Raw genomic sequence first — 22,299 nt, forward strand, 5'->3', positions numbered from 1 at the left:
ACTGGAAAGGCGTGGACATATAGCGAGAGCCTAGACGGTCGAGATGTTGTTTGGGAGATGATAATCACTTTTTCCTTCAAGGTATTCATTGTAGCGGGTGTCTTTTGGGAGTTCATTCTATTATTAGGTGTTTTCCTATCTTGAACCTTCGAAGGGAGCTCGAAGTTTTTCTTTACGTATAAACAGAGTATTAAGGTATTGTCCATAGGGTAATGAATAATGAATCAGAGAATGAATCCAGTTCCACTGATGTTGGGAGCATTGTCGTTTATGTGCCTGTATTCGTGGTCTGAGGCTCCAAGGTCAACCGTACGTATCAAGTGCATATACGACGCCGCAGCCATGTGCTTTGAAGTTAGATAACAGCAGGGTGACCAATTTCTGGAGCACAAGGTAAAATGTTCATGCCTGCACGGCGACATTTGGAAGTGTCGCTCAAGCTCCAGCTCCAGCTCGTCTCTCCATCTGCTCAGGGCTCATAACCACCAGCTCAAACCCACTAAATTTGACCTCAAGCGTCCTCCCCTCCTCCACCGTCGGCGTAGCAGCATAAACCCCCACCCAAACCTCCCTCATCATCTGTTCCACTCCATCCATCTTCCCCTCTTCACTCAAGGCCCACGTGACCTCTCTAACCGGAATTCTCTTCTCCTCTCCGCCATCGCCATCTTGATGGATCACGTAAATCCACAACGTATCATCGTCGTCCTTCCGCTCCATCTCCAGCGTAACCTGCTTCTCCCCGTTCGCAAGGGTGACGATCCCATTCTGCACAAGTGACCAATCAGACCACCGATCGCACGCAACCGTACTGACATACGCCTCGCCCTCATAAAACTCAATCCCCGTCTTAATCCATTTCCCCCCTTTCGCTACCTCCAGCCTACTCCCACCATTGCCTCCGTCTTCAGCGGCGCACGCGGACGGGAGGATAAAGATGAGGCCACCTTGGTCGTAGAGCTTTGACCATGGGGCAGAGACGGTGACGCGAGCGCGTTGGAAGGAGGGAAGCCCAATGCGTTTGTAGATGATGGGTGCGTTGAAGCTGTTGATGCTTTCCCCCTGATAGGGGCGGATGGGCTTGCGCCAGATGTCGGTTGGAAAGTGGGAGGTTGGGGTCAGTGTGAAGGAGGTGGAAGTTGGTGATGGAGCATCGACATCTGCATTCAAGACGCTGAAAGGATACGATGACATTACGGCTGAGATGGGGTGGATTGCACGATGATATTCATGAGGTATGAGAAAAGGGAGAAAGCTGCCATTGCGGGGTAAAATGAGGTCCGACTTACATCACGTGAATGGATTGTCCGTGTAAATGAGGCTCAGGGGTTAGGAGGTACAATCGACGGAAATATCAAAAGAAGACGACGACCTTCAAGTATCACTTGATCTATATGTTTGGCTTCATAGCGCAGGATATCAAGGAAATGCGGACATGCACCAACTTCTGGTTTCCACCAAACTGAGCAAGGCCAATTCTGACTTTCAGAGCCATAAGCAACGAACTCTATGGCCAATCAAGTCATGATGCAGCATCTCTACTGGAGGAAGTTGACACTCAATCCAGCGGTGTTGTTTCGCTGGAATCCCCTGAATACCTGTCCCAAGGATCTCCTAGGGCTCCCCCCGGGGGGTGGATGTGAAATTCAAAGCAAAGGGCCAGACCGTAGAACTACAGTCACAAGACGTTATTTGGAGATATGGCATGGTAATCCTGAAAGCAATATCGATATAATCCACAAGGAGGGCTTGAAGCAAGGCATAAAGCGGTTCCCAAGAATCAGGATTGCGATAAGAAGACAGATTTGGTTTATTTTTATCAATTTTCAAAGTTTCCCTTGGAAAGAGAAAACGAAGCAGGGCGGTTGCAAAAAAATCCAAAATAAAAACGAAATAAAAGTGAATAGAAAAGCAAAATAACAAACGACGTTGACAAGATTCGAACTTGTGCTCCCGAAGGAAACAGCTTTCTAGGCTGTCGCGATAACCACTCCGCCACAACGCCAGTGGACTTATCTCTGGTCGTCTAATGATTGAACACCATCATAGAATTAGGCTGTACTGATGAAAGATAATCACCAGCCACCAAACCCGCATTGTGCATGTTCGCTTTCTTGGTTCTCTCATCTGTGCATCACTTGATGTCTTTGGAAAGTCACAAAGGGTCCGACTGTGACTACAACTTAAAAATATGTGTTTACCGGTGCGGTACCTTACTGCAGATACTTGACCATCATCACTGGGGTATGCTCGATTCTTACATAATCCGGGCAAAGGGTACACTGACATCATGTGATTAACACATGTGAGGCCGATTCGGAAGATTGCCACCCAGGTCAGAATACCTACTACTCATATGTATCGTCGTATGAATATCAATTCAATACAGGAGCGGGGTTCTCTTCTGTTATTCACAAAACAAACAATCCTGAATATCTTTTGTCTGGGTATTCGGCATTTCTCCGCAAAAGCAGCTTTGAGCCTAGGCAACTTACAAGTATTACCGCTGATAAGCGATTCCAACCCCGGCTTCTCCAGGAAAACCGGCCTCGCTGTGGTGGCCGACGACCCTGGGCCGAGGCTATTGGAGGAGCTACCACCTTGGAGATTCGCACACTTCTGACATCCTACTTCTCTCTTTCACCTGCAGATTCAATTCTTGACCTCGCTCCATTTCATACCGAGAGCGCTCAGGTACCAGCCATTCAGATTGCAAAAAATGACCTCCGTCATGAGAGCGTTGCGGCCTGTGGCCCAAAGAGCCACAGCCTTGGCGGCACGGCCAGCTCTGAGAACTGCGAGACCTACGAGGATATACCAACAGTAAGCCCCTCTCATACCTGATTACCTTTTCAATCTGACAATGTATACAGTGCGAGGCCTTTATCTGTTACTGCCCGACGACGCAGTGAAGCGATCGACATCACCGAAATTCCCCCCACGCCTATTACGCACCTGTCCGAGATAGAGAGTGCCATGCAAGAGTCAGTGGCCAAATTTGCAAATGAAGTTATTGCGCCTAAGGTCAGAGAGATGGATGAGAACGAGATGATGGACCCCGCGATTGTGGAGCAGCTCTTTGAGCAGGGATTGATGGGCGTCGAGATCCCCGAGGAATACGGTGGCGCGGGCATGAACTTCACTTCTGCCATTATTGGAATCGAGGAGCTGGCCAGAGTTGACCCTAGTGTCAGTGTTATGTGCGATGTGCACAACACTCTGGTGAACACGGCTATCCTGAACTGGGGGAGCACCGAGATGAAGAAGAAGTGGCTGCCAAAACTGGCAACCAACACCGTTGGTAAGATGACCACAGCATAAGAGCGAAGTTTAGTCGCTGACATTTCAGGGTCTTTCTGTCTTTCCGAACCTGTTTCAGGGTCAGATGCCTTTGCCCTTGCCACCAAGGCGACCAGAACCGACTCGGGATACAAGATCACAGGAGGCAAGATGTGGATCACCAACTCGATGGAAGCCGATTTCTTCATTGTCTTCGCAAACCTCGACCCAAGCAAGGGCTACAAAGGAATCACAGCATTCATCGTTGAGAAGGGCATGAAGGGATTCTCCATCGCCAAGAAGGAGAAGAAGCTTGGTATCAGAGCTAGTAGCACGTGTGTGCTCAACTTCGACGATGTCGAGGTTCCCAAGGAAAACCTTCTTGGTGTAGAGGGTCAAGGCTATAAATATGCCATAGGACTGTTGAACGAAGGCCGTATTGGAATTGCCGCTCAAATGACCGGTCTCGCCCGCGGTGCCTTCGACAACGCGGTGAAGTAAGCATTGATCACCAATTAGACACTCCGTCTACTAACATGGTTCTAGGTATGTATGGAACGACCGAAAACAATTTGGCCAATTGGTCGGTGATTTCCAGGGTGTGCAGCATCAAATTGCGCAGGCGTACACTGAGCTTTCTGCTGCCAGGGCGTTAGTGTTCAACGCCTCGCGAAAGAAGGAGGCGGGCGAGAACTTTGTTCAGGATGCTGCGATGGCCAAGTTGTATGCTTCGCAAGTTGCCCAGAAGGTTAGCGGTCTTGGTATTGAGCTCATGGGAGGCATGGGATTTGTGCGAGAAGGCATTGCGGAGAAGATGTGGAGAGATAGCAAGATAGGGGCCATCTACGAGGGCACGAGCAACATCCAGCTGACAACGATCGCCAAGCTGCTCAAGGCTCAGTATACCAAATGAGCAGCTACCTTGAGAGAAAATACAAAAGTAGTATATTATTATTAGGCCCCGACGGCAAAGCATGTGTATGTGAGTAGGTAGATGCCGGAGTGAGTAGCTCGGAATACAGCAAGTACCTATACGCCGGGGCCGCCGATGCTTCATAAGCCTGGTCTTTTCGTACTAAAACCCTTGGTGCATTGCAGAGAGAAAAGAACCAATAGACCAACAATAAACCAACAATAAGGATTCCCACAATTGATTAGAAGTGGCTGACCCTGGAGTTACTGCCTCCTATCCCTTACGGTATATAGGTACTCCGTATGGGAAGACGCCCCCTCTTATGCAAAACTCCGTGTGCAGGATACCAAGCATAATAGATAGATGAGGGGGCTGATGCCGCATGAAGGAGGGGATATAATTTATCATAATTACAATATAGCTACTGCGACCAGGGAACCTTGCGTGCGATGATACCATATACACAGCATTATGTGCTTTGTAGGGAGACTATGACGGAGCCGTACGAGAACAACCGAGACGGCCCCTCAACTCTCTTTGGCATCAACAAGAGCGAGGTCCAACAACCCGTCCAACCCTCACTCCCCATCCCAGCCGCGCAAGAAAGCCGCCGGGTCTGCCTCGAACGATCGTGCACATCGATATCAATATCAACCTTTGTTCGGATTCAGAGCCTCCAGACCTTCTTCGCGGCCTGCCAGGGAGGGGTCGAGGAACCTTGCTCGACGTCCTGTACCCTATTGTGGCGGAGTAAAAGAAAAGAAGGGCATCTCCATTATCTTCTCACGTGTGTCTGGCGGAAACAAAACAATTATTTCTTCCCCAAGACTTCGCAACACCCCGCGAGCGATCCGATCCCTGCCCCGAGAGCACCGCGTCGTATATCCCGACGCTGTCTGTGCCACTGTTCTCAGTGCGTCCCGTTGTTCCCCCCTCGCGGCCCAGCGAACGCTCGTTATCTGGCAAGTCGCTGTGCACCGCGCGCCCTACCTTAGGCTTAGGTAGCAACGGCAGATCTCGAGGCTACCCCACTCCACCTCGCTCGACCAAGCACCCGACACCTGGAACGAAACGCTCGCTCCAAGAACAAATCCCCCATCTCGCCGCGGTTGAGACGCGCTCCCACCCCGACCGACGCAATCATGAACAATGACGATGAAGCCCTCAGCTCGGTCTTCAAGAAGATCGAGCGGGAACGCGCCCTCCTCAATGCGGCGAATCAAATGCGGCAGCAGACCCAGAACGAGACGGTCAGAAGTCGAATAGATACCCAGATCAGAGAAGGGCGCCGCAACATCCAATACTTAGAAGAGCGCATGCGAGAGCTGCAGATGCGGCGGATGGGCCAGGGCATGGACAATCTGAATCTGGGGACGGCTAGCAATGGAAGACCGCTCAGCTCTGGCCTTCACAACGACAGGGATGGTCCGCCCACCCCGCCTCCGAAGGACTCCAGAGGAGGATATACTGAAGCTGGCTCGGACCTTGGAGGCTATGGCACACAGGACTACAGCCAGATCGGCGGCCATGGTGATATGATGCCGCCTCGACACCCATACGCACCGCCGGGGCCCAATTCTGGCATCCCAAAATCACGTCCCAACTTTACAAAGCTTGGTAGGTATCCCATCGCCCAGAGTGCTTCCAATACTGATATTTAAATCTGCAGATCTTATCAAGTACGATACACCACACCTAGGACCTCGGATCCAGCTCATGCTGTCGCAATTAGAATTCAAGCTCAATGTCGAGAAGCAGTATCTCAAGGGCATCGAGAAAATGGTCCAGCTGTACCAGATGGAGGGCGATAGGAAGAGTAAAGCTGATGCTGCGGGACGCCGGATTGAGAGCACCCAGAAAATCCAGATCCTTAAACAAGCCCTGAAACGATACGAGGATCTACACATTGACATGGAAAGTGCTGCAGACGCTCCAGATGGTAAGATCTACTGCTTACAGTGATTCGGGATTAGAAAGCTTACACCCTGAAAAGATGACAGCATCAATACACCAAACATGCGAAAGCCCCTGACTGGACAACTCTCGATTCGGATACTTGCAGTCAAGGATGTCGACCACGCAACTACGGGTAGATTTACACGCGGCCCCGAGACATTTGTAGCAGTGAAGGTCGAAGACAACGTGGTAGCTCGCACCAAGTCATCACGTACGGACAAGTGGGAGGCTGAGTACCACAATTTGATGGTCGAAAAGGCAAATGAAATCGAACTCACGGTCTACGATAAGCCCAGTGACCACCCGTTGCCAATAGGTCTATTATGGATCCGGATATCGGATATCGTGGAAGAAATGCGGAGGAAGAGGATTGAGGCTGAGATTAACAACTCCGGATGGGTTTCTGCTGATAGAATGGCTATAGGAGGGGGCGCGCCACCTCCACAGTTCAACATGAATCCTGCACAACAACCAAAGTTTGGTACCCCTCCTCAAAGCACTGGCGGCACTGGTACTGGAACTGCTGGCCCAGACGGCAATAATGCCATCGTGGCCCCCCCACCGATTGATGCATGGTTCGCACTCGAGCCTGCGGGTGCAGTCCACCTGACCATCAGCTTTACAAAACAAACCAAGGACCGGCGGCCGTTCGATGTTGGACTCAACCGAAAAGGTGCCATCCGACAACGGAAGGAAGAGGTCCACGAGATGTACGGCCATAAGTTCGTATCGCAGCAATTCTACAACATCATGCGATGTGCTCTGTGCGGCGATTTCCTCAAGTATTCCGCCGGAATGCAGTGCGAAGACTGCAAATATACCTGCCACACCAAGTGCTACACGAGTGTCGTCACCAAGTGTATCAGCAAGTCCAATGCCGAAACGGATCCGGACGAGGAGAAGATCAACCATCGTATTCCTCATCGCTTCGAGAAATTCTCCAATATGAGTGCGAACTGGTGTTGCCACTGTGGTTATATCTTGCCTTTCGGAAAGAAGAATTGTCGGAAATGTTCCGGTAAGTTTTCATCAAACGTTAAAAAGGAAAAGTCTAAATTAACGTATCGTAGAATGTGGTCTTACCTGTCACGCCCAATGTGTACATCTTGTACCTGATTTCTGTGGGATGTCCATGGCTGTGGCCAATGTGATTCTGGATGGCATTCGAACTCAAAAGCAGCGGCAGACAACGCAATCCTCCTTGAGCGGCCGGACATTACGACCCCAGTCTGGTAAAACTGCTTCAACAGATCAAACCCAGGTTTCCGCTGACCCACGCTCATCTTATGGTTCGTCTGACCCCTCTCGTACATCTCGAACTCAGTCATATGGAGCGTCCTCTGCTTCATCCGTGGAGGCTACAGAAGCCGCCAAGGCAATGTATGCCCAAGGTCAGACCTCGCCGGGTAGACCATCCGGCCCCGATCGTACTTCTTCCTCATCGGCAGCAGCGGCGGCAGCAGCGGCAATGACTGGTCAAAGAACTCCTTCACAAAAAGATCAGTACCATCAAAGAGCTTCTTCGGATTATGCTAGCCAAACTGCAGCTGGTCGTAACCCGGGTGGGTATCCGAATCGGCTCGATACTCACGCGGAAGACGGTGGCTACGGTATGCCTCCAAAGTCTCAAGTTCCCACAACACCGAGTTACAACCCTGCTGCATATGCTCAAGTCAGTGGCTATCCAACTCAGCCTTTCCCTCAGGCCCAGCCTCAAATGCCCCCTCAAATACCGCCAACACAAGCAGTCTATGGCGCACCCCCGTCTGCACCAGAACCAGTAGCTGCTTCTCCAACTGCCGTCGTGCGTAAACCCGCGCCCCCGGCAACTGAAGCTGGAACTGGTCGTCGTATTGGCCTGGATCACTTCAACTTCCTTGCTGTTCTTGGTAAAGGCAACTTCGGTAAGGTTATGCTTGCCGAGACCAAACAAACGAAGCAGCTGTACGCTATCAAGGTGTTGAAAAAGGAGTTCATTATTGAAAATGACGAGGTCGAAAGCACTCGGTCAGAGAAGAGAGTGTTTTTGATCGCAAATAAGGAGCGTCATCCTTTCCTGCTTAATCTTCACGCTTGTTTCCAGACAGAGACAAGAGTTTACTTCGTCATGGAGTATATCAGTGGAGGTGATCTTATGTTGCACATTCAGCGTGGTCAATTCGGGACAAAGAGAGCCCAGTAAGTCAACCCCAATTCAAGCTCAACCTCGCAGTTTACTAAACAGTTCTAGATTTTATGCTGCTGAGGTCTGCTTGGCATTGAAATACTTCCACGAAAATGGAGTCATCTACCGTGACTTGAAATTGGACAATATCATGTTGACCCTTGATGGCCATATCAAGGTTGCTGATTATGGTCTTTGCAAGGAAGACATGTGGTATGGTTCAACAACCAGCACCTTCTGCGGTACTCCTGAATTCATGGCTCCTGAGGTAAGCTTTCCGGATAGTGCGGATTCTGGATCAGAACTGACGCGAGTAGATTTTACTTGACAAGAAATATGGTCGAGCTGTCGACTGGTGGGCGTTTGGTGTTCTGATCTATCAAATGCTCCTGCAGCAATCGCCCTTCCGAGGCGAAGACGAGGATGAAATCTACGATGCTATTCTTGCTGACGAGCCCCTCTATCCAATTCATATGCCTCGGGATTCAGTCTCAATCTTACAGAAGCTCCTCACCCGAGAGCCTGATCAACGTCTTGGAAGCGGGCCGACTGATGCGCAAGAGATCATGAGCCAGCCCTTCTTTAGGAACATCAATTGGGATGATGTTTACCACAAGCGGATCCAACCGCCTTTCCAACCTACAATCTCCAGTGCTACAGATACCAGCAACTTCGATTCCGAGTTTACGAGTGTTACACCGGTTTTGACGCCTGTTCAGTCTGGTAAGTTCTCTTGGTGTCTTTAAATGATCTCAACTAATATGTTCAAAAGTGCTATCGCAAGCTATGCAAGAAGAGTTCAGAGGCTTCTCCTATTGTGCCGACTTTGTGTGAAGGAGTCTGCGTTAAAAGTCAAGACTTTTTTGTCCGCCACACGATACCCCTTGACGTTATCGCATGCCTCGTGATTTGGCAACACCTGCTTGTATGAGCATGGAATGCAAATCTCCTCACCCAACAGATGATGGACCACAAAGAGAATTGGACCAATCGGGACTGGAATGTACGAAGGCGAAGAACATGGCTTCACTAGAAACGGGAAATGGGTCAAAATGGAGGATTCTCATTCAGTTCTAGACAAACAAACATCCTGGGGCGGACGTCTCAAACTTCTTACTAGCAGCCTCAGGCCCATACGTAATACTAGATCATGACACTTTCAACTTCCGTTTTGTGACATTTCAAGTATTGATTCCTTTATCTTCTGCTAGCTAGCTACGGCACCTCTCTTTATCTCTGTACCCATCTCGGAAATGCGAGATTTGTAGACTCGTGCTCAGTGAAAGCGTCCAGCATAGCCGCAGGAATACATGAAATGAAACCCTGACAACCCATTCATGATCATAGATAGCTAAGGTAGCTAACACTTCATTTCCTTTTCCCACAACACTAGCCTGCCGGGCTTTCTTTCCTCTCCCAACTCCAACTCCTTCATCGTTCACCATCTAATAACTCCTTCCGAACATACACCACTTCTCAGCGAACGCCGTGCACTCGGGGTTTAGACATTTCGTCTCCCCCTTGACGATACCCTCCGGCTGCTCGAAGGGGATACACAAGCTCTTCATGCCCATGCTTGGTGCCTTCTGGTCCGCAGGACCATCCGTCTCATCCGGCGCCCCCTTCGTGATCTCCTTAATCCTATCCTCGCACTTCTCCTCCAGACAGTGGGGGATCAGAACCACGTTCTTGGAGTCCAGGGCGGGGACGACCTCGTCCCAGTTCGTGATCACCAGGCGGTGCGAGCGGAAGGCCGCGTCGGCTTTGTTGTACATGTCGCTCTGGATCTTCTCGAGGAGGGCGGGGACCTCGGTCGCGATGGAGGAGATGGCGATGGTGCCCTTCTCGCCGGTGTCGCGGCGCGCGAACGATACGACGGATTGCGCGGCGTCCTTGGGCCCGTATTCCAGACGCAGGGGCACGCCCTTGAGTTCCCAGTCGTTGAACTTCCACGCTGGGGTGTAGCCCTCGCGGGTGTCGTAGTCGACTCGCACACCGGCTTTCTTGAGGGAGTCCTTCAGTTCTTGGAGCTTGTCGTAGTGCTTGGTCTTATCTTCTGGGGATGTGTTCTTGTTGATACCGACGGGGATGATGATGACCTGGAGCCGGGCGATGCGGGGAGGGAGAACCAGACCCTTATCATCGCCGTGGATCATGACCATGACACCGATGACACGAGTAGAGAGACCCCAGGAGTTTTGCCAGACGTGGATGTGTTTGGCTCCCTCGCCAGCCTTGGGAGCAGGGTCTTCGACAGTGATATCAAACATCTTACTGAAGTTTTGGCCCAAACAATGGGACGTTGCGCCTTGGATACCTCGCCCATTGGAAGGGATGTATCCTTCTACGGTTGTAGTGTAGTATCCGCCGGCAAATTTCTCCTTCTCTGTCTTTCTGCCCCGGACGACTGGGACGGCGAGTAATTGTTCGTAAACTCCAGCATATAGTTCGAGGATTTGGAGCACTTCTTCACCGGCCAGCTCTTCAGTCAAATGCGCAGTATGTCCCTCCTGCCACAAGAACTCCCGAGCTCGGAGGAATGGGGTGGTTTGCTTGGCCTCCCACCGAACCACGCTGTTCCACTGGTTGAGTCGCAGGGGGAGATCTCGGTGACTCCGAATCCACTTCGAGAAGTAGGGGTACATGACGGCTTCGGAAGTTGGACGAACCGCGACGGGAACCTCGAGATCTTTGTCTCCGCTAAGTACAATTAGCATTGGACAGCGAGAAGATAAGGGTTGGGAACAAACGCTTTAGTGACCCAGGCAAGTTCGGGAGCGAATCCCTCAACATGGTCCTTCTCCTTCTCGAGCGACTTTGAAGACAAGAACATGGGGAAACTGGCCTCCTCAACTTCCATGGCCTCGATGCGCTCCTGGAACCACTTCCTGATGGTGTTCCAGATATACATCGAGGCAGGACGCAAGATGAAGAAGCCCGAGATCTCATTGTAGTAGTCGATCATCTCGGCCTTGAGGACGACCTCCTGGTACCATGCCGAGAAGTTCTGAGATTTCGAGACCGTGATTCCAATTATATCGTCCGTCTTCTTTCCGCCCACCACCGCAAGGGATTGCTTCGCTGCTTTGGCGGCCTTCTCAGCAGCCATCTTTGCCTGCTTCTCGGCCTTTTTGAGGGCGCTCTTGGACTGTTCTGCTGGGGGTTCGGCCATGATGTTGTTTGGGTCGTGCAGCGTCTCGTTGAGAGGGTGGGGGGATAGAGAGATTCCAAAGTCTTGCACCTCGAAATCGATCAAAGGCCAAATTTGTGACTCCCCCGCTATTTAGTGGCCTCGCTTAGATACAACGGATCTCAGCCTCGTTGCCGTGGGAAGTTGAAGACGACGACGGCGGTTTGGCAATGTATTCTTGGGATTCCAGATGAGATATGTGTTTAGAGCATATCTTCCGGCTTTGAGAAGTAGTTGAAGGTGTGTTGTCTGAAGACTTGCTGCTACAAAGCCCTTTCAAAATGCTATATGTATCTGTAGAGGAATAGGAGAGAGGATCAGAGTGCATTTACGGTACATGATATAGCATGTATGAGTGCTCTTCCCCCAGGGTCTCTCAACCTCCAATATCCTTGACTACTTTACCTATATTTCATGCCATCTAGATCCAGATCCTTTGATCTCCCGTCCCTTTGCTGTGTTCTCTCCGCGGCAAGATAGGGGGGGAGGTTTCGGCCTCATTCTCCAGGCAGACAAGGCTGTGCATGCCTCATATATCAGAACGAAGCTAGCCTATCACAGCTAGGGCACAAAGCTCGCATCGCGTCTCCAAGCAGGGCGCGGAAGAAATTGTGAACCTCGAGTAAAGATCTGGGCAGTAAGGAGTAGCACTGTCGAGCCAAATCAACCAACATGGGATCCCTCTTCGAACAACCGCGCAATGCTGGAACTCTGTGTAAGATATGTTTGGAGACCGTTTGACTTCAAGTCGGCTAACATCACACAGTCCTTGGTGGCCAGAAGATTAGTGGTTCAGACATCCGAGACCAGAATGGTATGATTGTTTATATCCTCATAAAAAGGTAGACGCTGATAGCCGGGACAGTTCTTGCTACTCAGGCCATCGCAAATGTAGTCAAGAGCTCATTTGGCCCCAGCGGTTTAGACAAGATGATGGTGGATGACATTGGAGTAAGCTATACCCGTCCACCTATCTGCCATATATCAATATACTAACTTCCGACAGGATGTCACTGTCACGAATGATGGCGCAACCATCCTCAGTCTACTGGATGTAGAGCATCCCGCAGGCAAGATTCTGGTCGACCTGGCACAACAGCAAGATAAGGAGGTTGGAGATGGGACGACATCCGTTGTCATAATTGCAGCAGAACTTCTCCGAAGAGCCAACGAACTCATGAAGAACCGAATACATCCTACAACCATCATCACTGGCTACCGTCTAGCTCTTCGCGAAGCTGTCAAGTACATGCACGAGAACATCAGCGTGAAGGTGGATCAACTGGGCCGGGACTCCCTGCTCAGCATCGCCAAAACCTCCATGTCGAGCAAAATTATTGGGGCGGATTCAGATTTCTTCGCAAACATGGTTGTTGATGCTATGCAGGCAGTCAAGTCAACGAACAACCGACAAGAGACCAAGTACCCGGTCAAGGCAGTCAATATCCTGAAAGCGCACGGGAAGGGAGCATTAGAGTCGGTATTGGTGAAGGGATATGCATTAAATTGCACGGTTGCCTCGCAAATGATGAAGACCAGAATCACCGATGCAAAAATCGCCATTCTCGATATGAATCTGCAAAAGGAGAGGATGAAGCTCGGAGTCCACATCACGATTGATGACCCGCAGCAGTTGGAGCAAATCAGAGAACGTGAGGCGGGAATAGTCATGGACCGAGTAGAGATGATTCTTAAGTCAGGAGCAAATGTTGTGTTGACTACAAAGGGTATCGATGATCTGTGTCTTAAGCTCTTCATCGAGAAGGGAGCTATGGCTGTTCGGAGATGCAAGAAGGAAGACCTTCGACGGATAGCCAAGGCGACCGGAGCAACATTGATCAGCTCATTGTCTGATCTTAATGGCGACGAGAAATTCGAGGCATCCTCATTAGGTCATGCTGAGGAAGTTGTCCAGGAGCGGATTTCCGACGACGAGTGTATATTGATCAAGGGTACTAAGGCTCACACCTCAGCATCTATCATCCTCCGGGGACCCAATGACTACCAGCTCGATGAGATGGAGAGATCGGTCCACGACTCGCTCTGTGCGGTCAAGCGAACACTGGAGAGTGGAAGCATCGTTCCTGGAGGTGGTGCTGTCGAGACCGCTCTGCACATCTATCTCGAAGAATTCGCCGGCACCGTCGGCTCCCGAGAGCAACTTGCCATTGGCGAGTTTGCTCAAGCACTCCTGACCATTCCCAAGACGCTCGCCGTCAACGCTGCCAAGGACTCATCTGAGCTCGTGGCCCAACTCCGATCCAGACACGCTCTATCGCAGCGGATCCAGGACGGTGATGCCAACGAGGACGAGAAGACCATAGCCAAGAAGAAGAATTACAAGAACTACGGTCTGGACCTGATGAAAGGGAAGGTGGTGGATGAGATCAAGGCCGGTGTTCTGGAGCCCAGCATGAGCAAGGTTCGCCAGTTGAAGTCGGCGGTCGAGGCTTGTATATCTATAATGAGGATCGATACGCTTATCACGTTGGATAAGCCAGAGGCTGGTGGTGACGATGGACATGGTCATTGATGAGGGAATACGGAATGAAGAGCTGATGCTTGTAATATTACAGATTAGATATGTAAAGCATTGACGGTGTAGTTGACCATATGATCCAGATTAGTGACAGGGGTGGTTGGCTATAAGGGGAGCGGGAGCTGTGACCCAGACCGATGTGACATTGTGCTGCAAATGAATAGAGGACAATCCTGCTCGAAGGAAGAAGGGTCTACAGGAATGATCACGCCCGTCCATCCCAACTACCCGAGTCTTTACACATACGTCACGTTGCAAAGGGCACCAAGAATATGACTTTTTGCAATAGGTTTCGATGATATTTTGTACAACGGCATCATTCCCTTCTACAAAGCCGCAAATCGCCATCTCGTCGTCTACCCCATGTCCCCCGTCTAACAACACTGACACGCCGTATGCTTTATACAATCTAAATTAACCAATAACCAGCGACGTCTCTTCAGGGAAGTCGTATTCTGGGATCTCGAGGTTAAGAGGCGCGGGTCCCTTTCGTATACGTCCGGAAATATCGTAGTGAGAACCGTGGCAGGGGCAGAACCATCCTCCGAAGTCGCCGGCTTCGCCGATGGGTACGCATCCCAAGTGTGTGCAGACACCTAATTCATTAATCAGTACCGACTCAAGACGAGGACTGGAATGTGCTCATACCGATCATGACCAACCATTCAGGCTTCTTGACACGGTCCTCATCCTTTTGAGGATCCCGCAACGACTCGACCTTGACGCTCTCGGCCTCCTTGATTTCATCGGGGGTTCGGTGGCGGATGAAGACTGGCTTGCCTCGCCATTTGATAATGACCTGTATCCATCAGTACGCTGAAAGTCCGGTCCCAATTGATGTTATCACGTACGTTCTTGCCCTCGGGAATGGCCGACAGGTCAACCTCGACCTTGGCCATGGCCAAAACATCCGCAGAGGCGGACATGTTCACCAGGAAGTCTATATTCACACCGGTATCAGCAGACCACTCTAATCACATCCTAACCAATATTCAAGCCATGATTCCAATGCATTGTATTTTCGCCACCCCATTGCCGATGTAGAAATCCCGGAACGTACCTTGAACGGTGTTCTTGGCACCCGCGGCTGTGAGAGCACCCATTGTGCCGACCATGAAGTACTGGAACATCTGGTTGCTGGTCTGGCTCTTGTTGCTCTTGTAATGGCTGAAATCGGGGATCTTGGCGGTCTTGCTGCCGCCAAAGCCGCGGAAGGGCGAGTCGAAAGAGCTGGTGTCCGCCGCGCCGGGTCCGCATTTGCTGGACGAGGTGGAGAGGGCGCGAACGGGGAGAGAGGACAGAGAGGTGCGTGGCAGAGCGCGCAGCAGCGTGCGAGAGGTGGAGGTGAGAGAGGCCATGGTGAGCGGCGGTGTGGTGTAGGCAATTGATGGATGGGAGGTGACGGTAGGTTATGAGCTGAGGATTTTGAGGTTCGTCGGCAAGGAACGAGCGATTGGTTTGGCTGGCGGCTGATTGGTCGGTTGCGCCGGAGCTTTTCGTGCGACGAAAATGAAGCTTCACTCACACAACTCACTTCTTGGGGGGAGAGAGAGATGTGTATATCGGACAGATTGAAAGATACGATGCGGTTAACGGATATGTTACGATATAGACTTTATTAGGGGGTTGTCAAACCCTTGCAGCACGGCTTTTACATATCACTTGGCTACGATCAACAGGCTCTTAGTCAGATCCCCTCGACCGCACTTCTTTCGGCCTCCTTCGATTACGAATTCCTCTCCCTTCACTTATATATGTCCTATCTCTTACAGCCCTCTTGTGAACAAAAGCTGCTCCCTGAGGATCAACAAGGTCAACGATGGAGAGCCATCGGGGCTATTTCTTCAACGGAATCTTGTCGATTACTCAACCCATTTCGGCCGGCAATTGATACCTCGATCCGATCTTTTGATTTATACTTCAAATACTGCAGAGCGAGTCTAGTCGAGGCGTCTATGGCTCTATAAATGGGCCCTACTACACCGGTCTCTCTAAACAATGTATCAATCCTTCTATCAAACCTCTAGTTCTTCTCGTTTCCCAGGCGCTCAAAGGATTCCACACCTTCTTCTGAGACCTTCTTGACTGTGGTCTTCCCAGCCACAATATCTTTCACCGTCGCTAGAATTGTTGACCAATCTTCAAAGAGTGTGAAGGGGACTTTCTCCCTGACACAGTAGGTGACAAGATCTGCAATTTGTTAGGATGTCTTCACCCCCCTCGGGCTGGACCTCTTACCATGTCCCTTCTTCGCAAACAGGAGATCGGTCTCTTTTGCTGCAGAGAGATCGGACACCCCATCTCCAGCATAGAACAGGGTGGGCCGTTCTGCATCAGGTAGATTTGCGTACGGTCTGATCTCCCGTGACTTGTCGTGACCGAAATGGCTGTCAAAGGCATTAGAACCAAGCTCTGTCGAAAGCACAAGTCCTGGCTTCAGGACGACGATGCAGATCCTGGAGTATCACTCGCCTCTCATCATGGAACACAATTTGCCAGCCCCCTTCCTCATTGATGCTCTTGCCATCCCTCGGTGCAACGTCGTTAGCAACGATCTGGATATCGTCTGCGTCCTTTCCTACCAAGTGGACCAACAGCGCTCGAATGATCGGCACCATCCCGCCACTCAGGATCACGACGGGTATGTTGTTGCTCCTCGCCCAGTCATAGAATTCCTTGAAATAGGGATCCAACTTGATATTCTCAAGGAGGATCTTTATACATTCATCGTAGGGAGTCTTGATCGAGTCCATCATCTCCCGGAAAGCATCCCGGAAAGAGGATCTGCCATCAAGCACATCTTGATTGCCTTGCTTCCGCAGCTTCTGTCCAAAGCCTATGTTGTCGGTCATGAAGTCGTTGGAGTCTCGCTGGGTGATGGTGCCGTCGAAGTCGCTGAAGAAGATGAACTTGGGGGCAGTCTTCATGGCAGGGAGGGTAGTTGCCGACATGATGGCGGTGGCAGAGGGTCTGGTTTGGAGAAGGGAGGCTTCAAGAATTCAAAGGTCAACGGGAGATCCAAGGGAAGAAGGGCGGGGAGGGGAACAGCAGCCATTGAGAGTTTTACCTGGGTGCAATTGCAGAGGCAGGGCAGAGCAAGGGACACAGATCTAGGAAAAAGAAGAGCAAAGTATCAAAGAGTGTCAAGACAGGAGGTTCTATATTGTATGCAACGGGTGTATTGATTGAACTCTATCTACAGAAGAGTAGAATCCGACCTGAAATGAAAGGAGGTTCTCCAGCGAGAGCCATGGTGGGGGTTCCTGACCGACTCCTTTTAACAGGATATTCCGTAAAAGCCTTCCGTGCCCCACCAAAGCGGTGAGGCGGGGAGAGTCTATTATTTGTCCTTATTATCGCTATTCTTACCGTATTTATGGAATTTACCGAGTAACCTTCCCCATTTCGCCGCGTTCCGGTATTTAACTGGTATTTTCGGTACTTCAGTTCAGCCGAGCTGGCTGGAGGTATTTAGAGATTCGATCCAGGGACAGGAACCAGAACCAGAACCTCAACCACAACAACCACAACCAACCTCGCCGTCTCCCGCGAGATAGACTCGTCATGAGGCCCTTGGCCCGGCTCGCCCCAAGGCTCATCTTCGATCCAATTGCCTCCTCCCCAGCATCACGACCACTACGCCTCTCCAACCGCCCCTCCGTCCGCGCATCCACCTGTCTACAATGTAGAATCCGCTCCCAAGTCCGGCGATTTGCCGACCAGTCCAAACCTCCCGCTCCCCAAGAGCAAGAGCCCTCACCAACCCCTGAATCCGCCTCTCCCCCACCGCCGCCACTACCAGAGAATGACGCGGGAGAGCTCCCGTCCGCGGAGGAAAGCCGGCGGAGCGCCATCACGAAACGCTTCTCCAACATCATGGACCACCTCCAGGGCAACATCTTCATAGCCTCCCAACGCATCAACGACTTGACCGGCTACTCGGGCATCGAGGCTTTGAAGGAACGCATTGTCTCCCTCGAAAAGCGCTTGCAGGAGGCGCAAGATGCGGTTCGTTCTTCACGCCTCACCTATAAGACCATGGTGGCCGACAGAGCTTCCACCCAACGGGAGGTCACGACGTTATTGGCGAGGAAGGATACTTGGACGCCGACAGATCTTGAGCGGTTTACGAGTCTGTATAGGATGGATCATAGTAATGAACAAGCAGTCCAGGAAGCGGCGACCAAGTTGGCTGAGGCGGAGAGGGAGGCGGAACATGCTGCCAGCCAACTGAGTAGTAGTATACTGAGTCGGTATCATGAGGAGCAGATTTGGAGCGACAAGATTAGGAGGATGAGTACCTGGGGTACTTGGGGCCTGATGGGGGTCAACGTGCTTTTGTTTTTGGTGTTCCAATTGGGATTTGAACCCTATAGACGGAGGAGATTGGTTCATGGATTTGAGGAAAAGGTCAGGGAAGCTTTGGAGAAGGAGAAGGAGGCCCAGGCCGCGAGACATGACGAGACAGTGGACCAGATACCGTCGGATGGTATTGTGAACGCAGGTGTTCAAGAGTTGGCAGAAGAGGTGGTTGATGGTTCTGATGGGTCGACCCCAGCAGTAGATACGGTGGTATCTCTCATACATGGTCATCCAGCTCAACAGGACGAGGCGGCTTCTATGGATACGGCAGAAATGCATCTGCCAACGGTTGTATCACTGACGAAGCCAGAGACGTGGAAAACCGCAGTGCAGGATTGGCAAGCCGCAGCGGAAGATTTATTCAGTGACAAAATTATATCTATGCGGAAGCAAGATGTAACATTAGTCGCATTGGAGGGTGCTGCCACAGGAGCTGCGATAGTCAGTATCATCGCAACTCTGATCTTCCGCCTTTCATAGGCCGGTTATATTTCTGTAGATATGTACAAAACGAGGGTATTTGGGTATATTAGATTACTCCCTAATAAGCACCAGGCCTCTTGCTGTAACTCGGCATAGGAGCCAAATTTGGTGCATTCATAGAGGTCAAAACTGGCGTCCCTGCTTCCAGCGTGAAGTTTGTCAAGTGAGCACCTGTGTCCTGCTGAGCCCAAAGCTCTACAGCCAGCCAATTCTGACCATAGTAATCCAGGATCCCTGCGGGGACGGGATAGGCTTCCTGTGGTCCCACGTTATTAATATACTTCCCAAACTGATAGCCATTAATCCATAACTGAGCCCGATAATCCGCCACGGTACCGTTGATAACAGTGCTTCCAAAGTTGAAGGTCAGCGGAATATCGTAGCCTTTCGGAAGATCCAAGTGAAAGCTGGCTTGATAGAACGCGATACCTGCCGTGCTGATTCCTTCTTCTGGACTCCCCGTAGCCCAATCGTGGTTCGGCGGGAAAGGCTGCGTAAAACCTTGACGTTCCGCGTATAAACCGCCCTCGTTCAACGGTCCACGGACTTTGTCAATATATGCTTCTCCACCAAGGTTGCCAGTCAGTTTCCAGGTGATTGCTGATTGGTTCCTTCCACTGAGGTCATAATTGAGAATCCCCCGCGGGTTCTTCATCTCGGACGGTCCAACTGAGTTGTTCTCATCGAGGCCATTATTGTCCACGATAACAGTGAAGACATATGTTTTACCAGCGACCAAGTTAGGAAGGGCGTACGTATTATTACTGCTCTCTGCGCCAGCACTTCCAGGCCACGATCCAATGTATGTGGAATTCAAGAACACGCTAGACCCAAAGGCCAAGCCTCCCTGCGTATAGAGAGATATGCTTGATTCGCTTCCCTGAGCGACGAACCAGCCCCGGAAGATCAGAATACCAGTATTGTAGCCATAGTCGGAACCAAAGAGAGAGGTTGGGGTTTGAAGAGCGTACGCCGTGTTGTTTGAAGTGGTGTGGTCAGCAAGGGTCCAAGCTGAATCGTCGTAGGTGGATTGAATTTCGGGAAGATCCTCAAGGTATTTCCAGGAGAGAGAAGATAAGTCGGGCAGATTTATTTCGGGTGATTCATACTGGAGAGTAGAAGACCATTCTCCGGTGACTGGATCAGTGGTGAAACTCAGTTTCTCGCCGTTAAAATGTAGGTCTTTCGTGCCTGTAGGTGCTCCGAGAACCTTAATTGGCACCGTGGCGTTGAGGTCCCCATTTATATGCAAGGCTGTCCCCTCGACAAAGACTGATCGGACCAGATACCCTGCTTGGACAATAACGGAGGTCGTGTTGCCAATGTTCGAAGTGTACGCACCCCACTGATCGTTCCGTGCAAAATCAGGGACCCAGTAGTTATAAGCCGTGTTTCGGTCCAGAATGTAGACTAGAAGACCGCCAATTTGGACAACGCGGCGTGCAGATTCAGTTTGCCAGTTAATCGTCGTCGTCCCGTTGGCAGACTTTGTGATGACACCAGAACCCTCGACACAAGTTGCTGGACTTGAGGTAATGACCGACAATTCATGCAATTCTCCAGGTCCACCGTACACAACCAAGACCGTGCTCTTCTCAAATTTCTTCCAGGTGAAGATCTCTGCTGTTGAATATAATAAGGTTGTGCCTCCGAGATCATAATCAGTTACATGCCATTTTGAATCCCTGCCACTCAATGTCAAACTTCCACCTAATTGTGGGATAGATAAAGTGCCTCTGCTTGTTTTGAGACTCAATGTGTAGCTGGCTGAACTTTCTTGTTGATAGTCTGCGTGTCTCACGATGTAGAAGTTCGTAGAGGATCCATTTCCAAAGAGAGGAGTGGTGATGATTGCTGATGTGTCAGTATAAGTACCACTAACTGCGTCGCCCACAGATGCAGTGAGGTACGCAGGGCTTCCAAGGTCAGCGTTTATTTCACCCAAGCAGACTATTGAGGGAAGAGTTTATAGATAGATCCTTTACCTGACTTTGAGAAAGTTTGCCTCCAGCTTCAGCTCGCTGTATTTCTCACGATATAACTCGCGGTTCTCAGCGATCGAGGCTCCGTAGTCGTATGAGGTATAACCACCCGAATGGCCTAGGTTGCCCCAGTTCGTCCCCCCATCTATGAAGAGTCAGCATTTATACTTTGTAGAGTAATGAATCTATCATACATATCATATAAATGTTCAATAGACTAACTCCGGAAGCAAAATTGTTCTTATAGAACACCCGTTCAAATTCCATATTCAAGAGAACGGAGCATTTTTCAAACCCCTGAACATAGTTAGTTCCTGACCAGATTCTTAAACCGTATGATTGGAGCTCACCGGGCCACCCCAAGGATCAAAGGAGCCGCCTTGGAATTCATCAATAGATTCAAAGGTCGATGGGCTTTCTCTCTCATGAGTAGCATGAAAGTACGTTGGGAGGTTCCCAGACGGCCAAGTATAGGGATTTGCACAGTCAAACCCCAAAGGATAGCTATCGAAGCCATATATATCTACATCTCCTTCTGTGGTTCCATCCACAACATATCCAGGGGCGAAATACCCTTTCGGAGCTAGCAATCATCAGTATCTGAGTGTCGGCATCATCATATATGTCTAGGTACTTACAGGCATCATTGCTAATGAAAGGAACCACTATTCCAGCATCTCTTAACTGTTTCTTGACGTACGCAAAGTAAACTGGGTCAGGGAAACCTCCCGTAACATTTCCGGTTGATCCTGTATACTCGTTTTCTGGCTGGACCAGGATGACGGGACCCCCATTGGTAATCTGGGCTTTCGCAATCGCTGCACCAGCATTCGCAACGTAATTGTCTGTAGCAGCTAAATAGTCGGGTGCTCGGGTTCGAAGTTGCCCTTTGACTCTTTGCAACCACCCAGGGAAACCGCCTCCACTTGATTCGGCATTGATGTATGGACCAGGACGAGCAATGAGATATATACCAGCTTGCTTTGCAGCTTCAAAGAATGGCTCCAAAGCAAATATGCCGTCTGCACGATAAGTCCCTGGCTCCCCTTCTAGCAAAGCCCAATCGATGTAGAAGGATACAGCATTAAACCCCAAAGCCTTGGTCTTTTGAAGGATATCGAGCCATAGATCCGGTACAGGTAGACGATACGGGTGGAACTCTCCACTGAATATAAAAATCCGTTCACCATAAACCGTCAAGGAATGCTCGTCATAAGTAACCTGCTCGAGGGGTTAGCTACATACGTTGTATCGGAAGCATTCTGCCTTCAGGTCGAAGGCCAGCCTGGGCGATTCAAGGCTTGGAGAGCATTTACAATATTCTGAAGGCCATCACTCTCTCTTTCGATGAGCATCTGTCTCCCTCCAACTGACAAAGCAACCGCCTGCGCGGCAAGTGTAACAATCGTGAGAGCACGTGAGATCCTCATT

The 22,299-nt window shown here is 50.5% G+C and overlaps 9 protein-coding genes across 9 annotated transcripts; 4 read left to right on the forward strand and 5 right to left on the reverse strand.

The window, feature by feature from the left end:
* Positions 1–435: 435 nt before the first annotated feature.
* M430DRAFT_22119 (hypothetical protein) lies at positions 436–1,495 on the reverse strand (the record flags this gene model as incomplete). Its single annotated transcript, XM_024864641.1, has 2 exons — positions 436–1,284; positions 1,436–1,495. The coding sequence occupies 2 exons, from the start codon at positions 1,493–1,495 to the stop codon at positions 436–438; spliced, it is 909 nt and encodes a 302-aa protein (XP_024717955.1).
* A 902-nt stretch (positions 1,496–2,397) lies between these two features.
* M430DRAFT_127252 (hypothetical protein) lies at positions 2,398–4,327 on the forward strand. The gene is made up of 4 exons (XM_024862018.1): positions 2,398–2,823; positions 2,874–3,301; positions 3,350–3,776; positions 3,826–4,327. Exons 1-4 carry the CDS (start codon positions 2,720–2,722, stop codon positions 4,190–4,192), a joined length of 1,326 nt encoding a protein of 441 aa, XP_024717956.1. The 5' UTR covers positions 2,398–2,719; the 3' UTR covers positions 4,193–4,327.
* A 1,007-nt stretch (positions 4,328–5,334) lies between these two features.
* Positions 5,335–9,146, forward strand: M430DRAFT_108378 (hypothetical protein; the record flags this gene model as incomplete). Its single annotated transcript, XM_024861206.1, has 7 exons — positions 5,335–5,809; positions 5,862–6,131; positions 6,186–7,166; positions 7,219–8,326; positions 8,379–8,580; positions 8,630–9,035; positions 9,085–9,146. 7 exons carry the CDS (start codon positions 5,335–5,337, stop codon positions 9,144–9,146), a joined length of 3,504 nt encoding a protein of 1,167 aa, XP_024717957.1.
* Positions 9,147–9,757: 611 nt separating this feature from the next.
* M430DRAFT_107646 (hypothetical protein) lies at positions 9,758–11,484 on the reverse strand (the record flags this gene model as incomplete). Its single annotated transcript, XM_024861170.1, has 2 exons — positions 9,758–11,012; positions 11,063–11,484. The coding sequence occupies 2 exons, from the start codon at positions 11,482–11,484 to the stop codon at positions 9,758–9,760; spliced, it is 1,677 nt and encodes a 558-aa protein (XP_024717958.1).
* Positions 11,485–12,119: 635 nt separating this feature from the next.
* On the forward strand, positions 12,120–14,126 carry M430DRAFT_145952 (hypothetical protein). Its single transcript, XM_024862982.1, has 4 exons — positions 12,120–12,217; positions 12,269–12,316; positions 12,368–12,453; positions 12,509–14,126. Exons 1-4 carry the CDS (start codon positions 12,175–12,177, stop codon positions 14,033–14,035), a joined length of 1,704 nt encoding a protein of 567 aa, XP_024717959.1. The 5' UTR covers positions 12,120–12,174; the 3' UTR covers positions 14,036–14,126.
* Positions 14,127–14,455: 329 nt separating this feature from the next.
* M430DRAFT_61173 (hypothetical protein) lies at positions 14,456–15,633 on the reverse strand (the record flags this gene model as incomplete). Its single annotated transcript, XM_024868905.1, has 4 exons — positions 15,102–15,633; positions 14,893–14,981; positions 14,690–14,840; positions 14,456–14,637 (listed from the first exon to the last, which is right to left on the reverse strand). The coding sequence occupies exons 1-4, from the start codon at positions 15,397–15,399 to the stop codon at positions 14,456–14,458; spliced, it is 720 nt and encodes a 239-aa protein (XP_024717960.1). The 5' UTR covers positions 15,400–15,633.
* A 431-nt stretch (positions 15,634–16,064) lies between these two features.
* Positions 16,065–16,992, reverse strand: M430DRAFT_53326 (hypothetical protein; the record flags this gene model as incomplete). The annotated part of the gene is made up of 3 exons (XM_024868370.1): positions 16,065–16,231; positions 16,280–16,428; positions 16,514–16,992. 3 exons carry the CDS (start codon positions 16,990–16,992, stop codon positions 16,065–16,067), a joined length of 795 nt encoding a protein of 264 aa, XP_024717961.1.
* Positions 16,993–17,917: 925 nt separating this feature from the next.
* Positions 17,918–18,883, forward strand: M430DRAFT_108617 (hypothetical protein; the record flags this gene model as incomplete). The annotated part of the gene is made up of 1 exon (XM_024861226.1): positions 17,918–18,883. One exon carries the CDS (start codon positions 17,918–17,920, stop codon positions 18,881–18,883), a length of 966 nt encoding a protein of 321 aa, XP_024717962.1.
* A 61-nt stretch (positions 18,884–18,944) lies between these two features.
* M430DRAFT_108588 (glycoside hydrolase family 35 protein) lies at positions 18,945–22,298 on the reverse strand (the record flags this gene model as incomplete). Its single annotated transcript, XM_024861224.1, has 6 exons — positions 18,945–20,802; positions 20,872–21,013; positions 21,063–21,165; positions 21,219–21,451; positions 21,507–22,089; positions 22,185–22,298. 6 exons carry the CDS (start codon positions 22,296–22,298, stop codon positions 18,945–18,947), a joined length of 3,033 nt encoding a protein of 1,010 aa, XP_024717963.1.
* Position 22,299: the final 1 nt, after the last annotated feature.

Source organism: Amorphotheca resinae (genome assembly GCF_003019875.1).
Source record: "Amorphotheca resinae ATCC 22711 unplaced genomic scaffold M430scaffold_11, whole genome shotgun sequence".
In the NCBI taxonomy this organism is placed as follows: Eukaryota; Fungi; Ascomycota; class Leotiomycetes; order Helotiales; family Amorphothecaceae; genus Amorphotheca; species Amorphotheca resinae.